This window comes from Hesperophylax consimilis, chromosome 17 (genome assembly GCF_061612785.1).
Source record: "Hesperophylax consimilis isolate HC1 chromosome 17, BYU_Hcon_1.0, whole genome shotgun sequence".
In the NCBI taxonomy this organism is placed as follows: Eukaryota; Metazoa; Arthropoda; class Insecta; order Trichoptera; family Limnephilidae; genus Hesperophylax; species Hesperophylax consimilis.
In genome coordinates this window covers 20,846,720-20,854,466 of record NC_142852.1, presented here as the reverse complement: position 1 = coordinate 20,854,466, position 7,747 = coordinate 20,846,720, and the positions used below count along the sequence as shown (strand labels likewise).

The 7,747-nt window shown below is 34.1% G+C and overlaps 1 protein-coding gene across 1 annotated transcript; it reads right to left on the bottom strand.

The window, feature by feature from the left end:
• Window positions 1-498: 498 nt before the first annotated feature.
• LOC149416192 (uncharacterized) lies at window positions 499-7,465 on the bottom strand. The gene is made up of 3 exons (XM_089641908.1): window positions 7,370-7,465; window positions 4,628-4,665; window positions 499-2,203 (listed from the first exon to the last, which is right to left on the bottom strand). The coding sequence occupies exons 1-3, from the start codon at window positions 7,463-7,465 to the stop codon at window positions 499-501; spliced, it is 1,839 nt and encodes a 612-aa protein (XP_089498034.1).
• Window positions 7,466-7,747: the final 282 nt, after the last annotated feature.

The following is a 7,747-nucleotide window of genomic DNA, read 5'->3' as shown; positions in this document are numbered from 1 at the left end:
GATATAAAGGAGTCCAGATCGGTGTACAATGTTCTAGGGCGGGCGGATATATCGTCGGGTTGCTGGCAGAAGTTGGTAACTAACATTTTGGTGTTTCTGAGATATTTGAATTTTAATATTTGAAGAACTCTATAAATCAGGAATCATAAGATAAACACATGTTGCATACTTCAAAATGTTTATTATTTAACAAAGATACAGATGCAAAATAATTATTTTCACAAAATAAGGAGGTTTTTATAATTTTTGAGACAAATCAAAAATTGGTGGCACTTACTGACTTCTGCTTGTCAATAGTTCAGCCTTTTAAGAAACTTCTGTGAATGATTTCTTATATTATAGTGATTAAAATAAAGGCAAACCTATTATTTTGTGGCAGACAAAACTAATTTTGATCAATTGTTCATAAACAAACATACTAATAATAATAATTTAAATATTTAAGACATATTTTTTCAATCGTAAACTAAAAAATTAATGCTACATAGTAGGTAACATTCATTCACCGTCTTCAGAGTCATCTTCACCAGACTCTGGTGCCACGTATCTTGCAGTCTGACTGACGGGCAGATTATGGTACCATTCTTGTACTTCAATATGAATTATTCCCAAAGTACACAATCTTTCCAAGTCATTCTTTTTTGCCTGTGATATGGGCAGTAGAGTTGAGTATGCCTTCTTTATTTCTGTAGGCATGACGAATTGCTGACCTCTGCTTTTGGTAAATACAATATTAATATACGACGTGGTTAAGTCATAACGATACTGGAAACAATATGGCTTAGATTTCTCAAACTTGAGACATTTTATTTTCAGCCATTTAACGGTATCACCATTCTCATCTTTGTTACGGTTTTTTATGATTTTTTTTGATAAATCAGACAAATCTAACATATCGGAAAATGCCAGTTGATGGACATTAAATGGCTTAGCATTCTTTCGTTTCCTTGAAGACCGTGCCAATCTGAAAACTGTCATCCAATCATTTATTGAAAAAATTGGTACATTTTTCTTTTGAGCTTCGATTGCACTGTGCATGGAGTCAACTTCCATGTGAGTGTGTCCAGTTTCTAAGAATTTGTGCTCAATGCAATCGAAATGAAGTGTTTGCACCACATACATAAAAAATGCAGCTATGTGTTGATTTCGAATCTGACCTCCACAGCAATCTGAAAATAAAGACAATTCTTTAACAGTTTGGGGAATTTGTTTCAGCCAGAACCACAAGGCACTTCCTATTTCCGAACTACCCCTTTTCCCATTCATTTCTGTCCAAACATTGCAATACCCGTCATTAGGCAAGCGTGATTCGTATATCGTCAAATTGTAGACACAGATCTTGCGAGAGTAGTACAATTGAGAAGTGTCACTAGACGGTATTTGTAGCACACTTTGGAGATCGAAGGTTGCAGATAAAAAAGACGGATCAATGTTCGATCGCTTTTTATCCGTAGTTTTGGCTAACCGAGCATCTTCTATCCTTTTTCGGTGAAGCTGGTATCCTGTTGACAATGTTAGTTTAGCTTCATTAGAGGCACTGTCGTGATTGTTACATGTCACGCATTGATCCTTCTTAGGTTTAAAAAACGAATAATTGTAGTTCGTTGAAAATATTCGTCTGTACGATATTGTTGATACTGGAGATTTATTTTGGCTTGCACACTCTGTCGTGTAAAGCTCGTACATCTTTGCAATTGAAAGCTTGGAATCAAGGTACAGCCTTTTGCTTGATCGACGACAATAGTGTGATTCCATTACAGGAAACTTTTCTATGTGTGATTTTACAAAATTTAGAGAATCTGCTGAGGTTTTATTTGACGGAGAGTGTTTACCTCGTTTATCTGGTCCTTCGAATACTCTCATATTGTTCCGTGTTTTAAAAGCGTGGATGATAGGTCCATCAGAAATACATAGTGTATTTTTAAAGAAAGTTTGACAAATTCGCACCTTTGCGTCACCTTTCTTGAAGAAATAAGACCTAGACAATTGTCGATTTCCTTTTCTTGTTTGCAACTTCTTTCTTAATGGTAAATTTTGCTCTATATTACCAATGTAAAAATCCTTTTGCCTATCGTAATCCAATGACCAGAAAGTTCTACATATTTCAATTCTCTCTTCTTCAGTAAATACCTGTGAGCATTTAAAGCGACATGAATTATTAAATGCCACTTTTGGTTGCTTTGCTGGTCTTTCAATTCCTTTCCTTGATTTATAAGGTAAACATTTTTTGCGTTTACCTATTTCAACATTGACCGACCAACTTTCTGGACGAGATATTGTCCAGCGAGTACGTTTTAGGGGAGCAATTTGAATTTCATTATTATCAAGTGTATTTTCAATTGTAACTGTCTCACTGTTGCCATTTACATTGGAAGTTTGGTCGCTGTGTACAGTAACATCATTGCTTATTATAATTTCAGATTCACCATTTTAGTGTTCTTTTACTAACTTTTTCAGTAATTGACATGTTTTTTTAATGTTTCAAACAAATTAAAATGAATAAATTACGTTTTACACTGTTTAAAATACTCCAAATAATATGAATCTTCAACCGAAGCAAAAAGCACACACACCTATCTGACAGGAATGACGGTTGGGTTTAATGGTAAGTGCTCCCACCATACGGGAATATTTTCAAAATATGTCAGGCAAAAATAAGTAAGTGACTTTGCCAAGCAGTGTTGCCCATAGTGTGAGCAAAACCTAATCACAGAAGTCAGTAAGTGATGTTACAAATGTTAGCCTGTTCTATTTTGATCTTAGGAGCACTTACATTTATTTTGACTATGAAAAAGAGTAATTTATCCTTATAATATCACCTACAAGTTTTTACCAGACGAAGATATTGACCAAGTGATGACAAATATCAAAAAATATCATTTTACGAAAAAATGTAGTTACCAACTTCTGCTAGCAACCCGACGATATATTAGGTGTAAAGAGAATATACAGTGTTTATGTTGTGGAAGGGTTTTGCTATGCGAATTATAAATCCCAGCATTTTATTGGATTTGTTAATGATGTCATCAGTGTGTTGGATATAGTCTAATTTAACATCCAGTGTTACCCCAAGGTCCCTGATATATTTTACTTCATTGATGTGTGTGCCGCTTAGTGTATATGCAAAGGATATTTTGTTTTTATTACGTGTTAATGTTAATTTATTGCATTTCGCGATGTTAATAACAAGTTTGTTTAATTCGCAATAGACAAAAAAACGATTGAGGTCCTTTTGAAGCTTAATGCAGTCTTTGATTGATTTAATAACTAAGTATATTTTTTATCATTTTCAGTAATTAGCATGTAAAAAACATTTGTGAATGTCGTTTATATACACATTAAATAATAATGGGCCAAAATGAGAACCTATAGGTTAGGTTTAGTAAGTTTAGGTAAGGTTAGGTTAGGAAAGGTCATGTTAGGTTAGGTTAGAAAAAGTTGGGTTATTAAAGGTTAGGTTAGGAGATTATAGGTTTGGTAAGGTTAGGTTAGGATGGATTATTAGAGGTTGGGTTATCTTAGGTTTGGTTAAATAAAATAATAATAATACTTTAATCAATAGTTTAAGGCGATGCACTACGACGCGTAACATTTCGAATCAAGCCGCTAACAATAACACCCCTTATGCAGATGGCGATAAGGATTAAATTTCCGTTCAACACCATCCGTCTTTTTTGATAAATAGACAGGCACAAATATTTAATTGTTTTACGATAATTTTATAAAGAACTTAAATCGCTACATTATACACTAAAACCGATATCAAAAATGCGTTCGTAAGTTGGAGATTTTGAACTTCAAAGCAGTTTTGATTGGCCTGATACATTATTTATTCTGGGCTTCTAAAAAACTTATATGAAAAATACTGTATTTAATTAAAGCATCAAAAACATTTTTAAGTGAAGAAATTATCAAAGCAAAAAACAAGAATTAGCATTGCTACGCAGTGCATCGCCTTAAACTTTTTTAGTAGGCGCTATTTTGTCGGAATATTGTATTAAATATTTGTTTTTCATAAAAGTTATTCAATTGTCTCTAGCCGGTCGATGTGTTTCCTTTTACAAATTAAACGTCTAAAATAATTAACTTCTCGGCAGGATCGTGCGGGACGTGCAAAAATTATTATTATGTCGTGTAATTGTTGTGCTTTTCATTAATTTTTTTTTAAGCCATTGAGGATTTGAGGAGTCACAACGTTTTCCGACAGCTGTATAAAAGTTTTGTCAACCTTTTATATAGCTGTCGAAAAACGGAAATGGTTAGTGCTGGTCCTTGACGTAAAATCACAGATATAAATCACAGATACCAAAAACGGCTTAGATTGGTGACTACTGAAGGTCATCTGAACTTGACCATAGAAAATCAGTAAATCTGAGTAAGCCATCCATAAATTCTAAACAACAAAGTTTCAGTTAATGGATACTCTTTGAAGTGTGTGACGGTATTTACTGTCACGGGAAAAAACAATTCATCATGTGCTCCTCTGAGTCTGAGGATGATTCAGCTAAAATATCAAACATACTACAATCTCAACATATTATAGCACAGCGACAGGAACTAGAGAATCTTCGAGCCGAGCTAGCGTGCACGAACATGGAGAACTCGCTGCCTCGTTTTATTCACATACGATCGGAGTCTCCTTTTAGGAGCCTCCATGGTGAGCGCCTGTACGAATCAGCACCAATTAAGTGTCCACAATGCGCAGGAGGTGGAAAACCTTTCTAGTGTCAGGTCTGCATCAAGTCCCACAAACCAAACTGAAGTTATTTTAAACCCTATTAATGTTTGGATTGAAACTGAAATGGAGACAAACCATTCTAATGTTCTGGATCCTATACTATCAAGCAAATAAAATAGTATATGATAGACAGCATCAAGCAAATAACAAAGTATATGACAGCAACAAGCAAAAGGGAAAAAACATGATTAACAAAGAGGATCGATCTGCCATCAACAGTGCTCTTGAAAACATTACGCTGTCCTAGTTCTTGTATGTTCAATAGACCTTTTTTTGCAAAACTGAGTTATGAATGCCAATATGTTCATTAGCCTATTGCGCATTAATGAAGCTCAAAACAAACATATTTTTTGGTTTTTAAGTGACATTTTAAGCATTTTTCGAGTGCCAATATCCACTCACGGAATAATGTTTCAGTTCTTATTTGCTCAATCTCCTGGATATTGAACATTCAAACACTCAAAATTATGAATATAATATTTTTTAAAAGTTCATAGATATTTGTTCAACATCCCGCCGAACGTTGAGGTCTTGAATGTTCAATCTCCACTTTCAACCAATCAGGAGCCGGCTAGTTAAAATGTGCGGCCATGTTGATTTTTAGTTGTTTTCTAACAACTAAATTGTTTCACTAAAAATACGTTTAATTGCGAATATATACTGTAATTGAACTAAAAAAATGACTTCACCGACTCCAGAATCAATAAACCTTAGAACAGTAGCTCAAATAGCAAGGTAAGTTTTAAAATTATGTCATTTATAGGCTTTTTCACCATATTTTACATGTACTTCTTGAATTTGCTAGGCAAATATACAGGATGCTTCATTTATTATTTATTTATTCAATTATTTATTTACAAACTTAGGACTTTTACCTAAAATGAGTATTAATAAATTACATTAGTGCATTAAAACTTATTTTTATTCAAGAAATACAACAAAAGAGCCAGGACATGGAAATGTGCAAAAAGTCGACTATCCTCATAGTCTGGTTGAAAGACATCTACGACACATATTTAGTCCGTTATCACTGCTGAGATCGCTGATGAAAACGAAGTCCAAATATTTCAATTTTAAATTCATTCAATTAAAAGTTTCTGATTTTTTTGTTTTTTTTAGTCACATAAAAACAATAATCATATTCTTATGTAGGAACTACAATAAAACCAACTAGGCAAACGACTAACAACAATAAATGTAATGTTAAATAGCGCACACCCATAACCCAAATCGCGGGATATTATAATTTTAGGATTTTAAGAGCTGAAAATATTTTAAAAAATAATATTTTAGTCACGATAATCAACATAAATAATAAGCTCACGGCAAATAAGACCTTCCGAAAGAAAAAAAAATCTTTCTAAAGTAAGTAAACTTTAAAAATTACATTTATCAAATGTAGGTAACGAAACAATAAAAATAAAACAAAATTTCAACTGAAAATTGAACTTCAATATGTGGCAGTCTCGCTTGTTAAGTACCTACCGTACCGACAGTCAGCATTCTCAAGTTCCCGTCTTGTTTTTGCGAACTAGTCTGAAGTGCGCTGCGCTGCATTGGATTTTGGTCAGTTGTGGTTCGAGCAGTGAAAGACTTGCCGACTTTGGCGGACCCTGAATATACGTAAAAGGCCCTCTAAAATTGGGATTGATATTTTTATTTTAGTTTCTTAGGGATTACTCTGATAATATATAAATTTGTTCAGAATTATCTAATTCTGAGCTCGCGCCCATTTATTTCTTTATAGCATCATTTATTCTTTCGTAATTTTTCAACTGACATGACTTGCATTTTTATTATCGAGAAATCTTTCTCGACACGCCTTGAGATATAACCTTTTATATTGAATCTCTTGCTTCATTTATTAACTTCCTAGAGCTATGTGTTTAGTAACCGCATTTTATATAATAAATGTTATATTTGTTATAAGAGTTTTTATTGCTGGTGCAAGCATTTAATCTACCCACATGTATCCTCGAGTTCCTTTTAGGGAAGTATTTAATACTGGTAATATTATTTGCTACAAATGGCGCCCGACTTTGGTAGAATCTAGTTGACGAGAATACGCAAGTTCATAATCATTTAAATGTTGTTTCTTGATTTTGGTTTAATTTTTTTTACAGATATAAGTGATGCTATAATTTACTTTCCCGTATGTCAATCTCTTTTTGGAGGGTCTCTTGTAGATTCTGGGTGGTCGGTGACTTTTTCATTTGAATCGTGTCCACGGGTCTATTTTAAATTTTAATTTAATGCAGTTTTGTTATCTCGGCCCAACTCACAGACGTTTCGTCTCTTTACTCATCTGTGTCGGCACTAGGTCGTCGCACATATTTTTATTTTTAGATAGCAATTTGTGTGAAAATTTTGTTGTATGTTTTAGCGTGATCTAACTATATTTTCTACCCACATAGTTGTGTAGGTATGACGGATTCTCCAATTGTGACTAGAAGCCAAACGAAACTGAAAGTCATCATGTCGAAATCAAACGAGGACTCCCCTGTTCATAATTCCACGGTTCGTCAGGCCTGGTTCCGTACATAAATGGAATTTAACTTTTGACGGTTCCGGCGATGTCCGTCATTTTATAGAAAGAGTCAACGAGTTAGCTATCTCTCGAAATGTAAGTACCATTTCTCTTTTCTCTTCTGCTGTGGAACTCTTTTCAGGTAGTGCCTTGGATTGGTTCAGAGTAAATCGCGACTCGTTCTCTTCCTGGGCAGACATTGTTGTCGCGTTAAAAGATGAATTTGAGTTGTTGGACCATGAAAGACGTCTCCTAGCGCAGATCAGAGCTACGTTTCAGCAACAAAAGGAAAACCTTGGGTGCTTAATTACTCGAGTTTTGCTCTTAAATAATTGCTTGATCTCTAGGTTGCCTGACGATGAAATTCTTGAAATTTTACAATGTAACATGCTTCCTAGGTACATTCAGAAACTATCTCTTTCTGTAATAACGGATGTGAATTCTCTAAAGAAGTTGGGGAAAATGATTGAGTTGGCTGACAG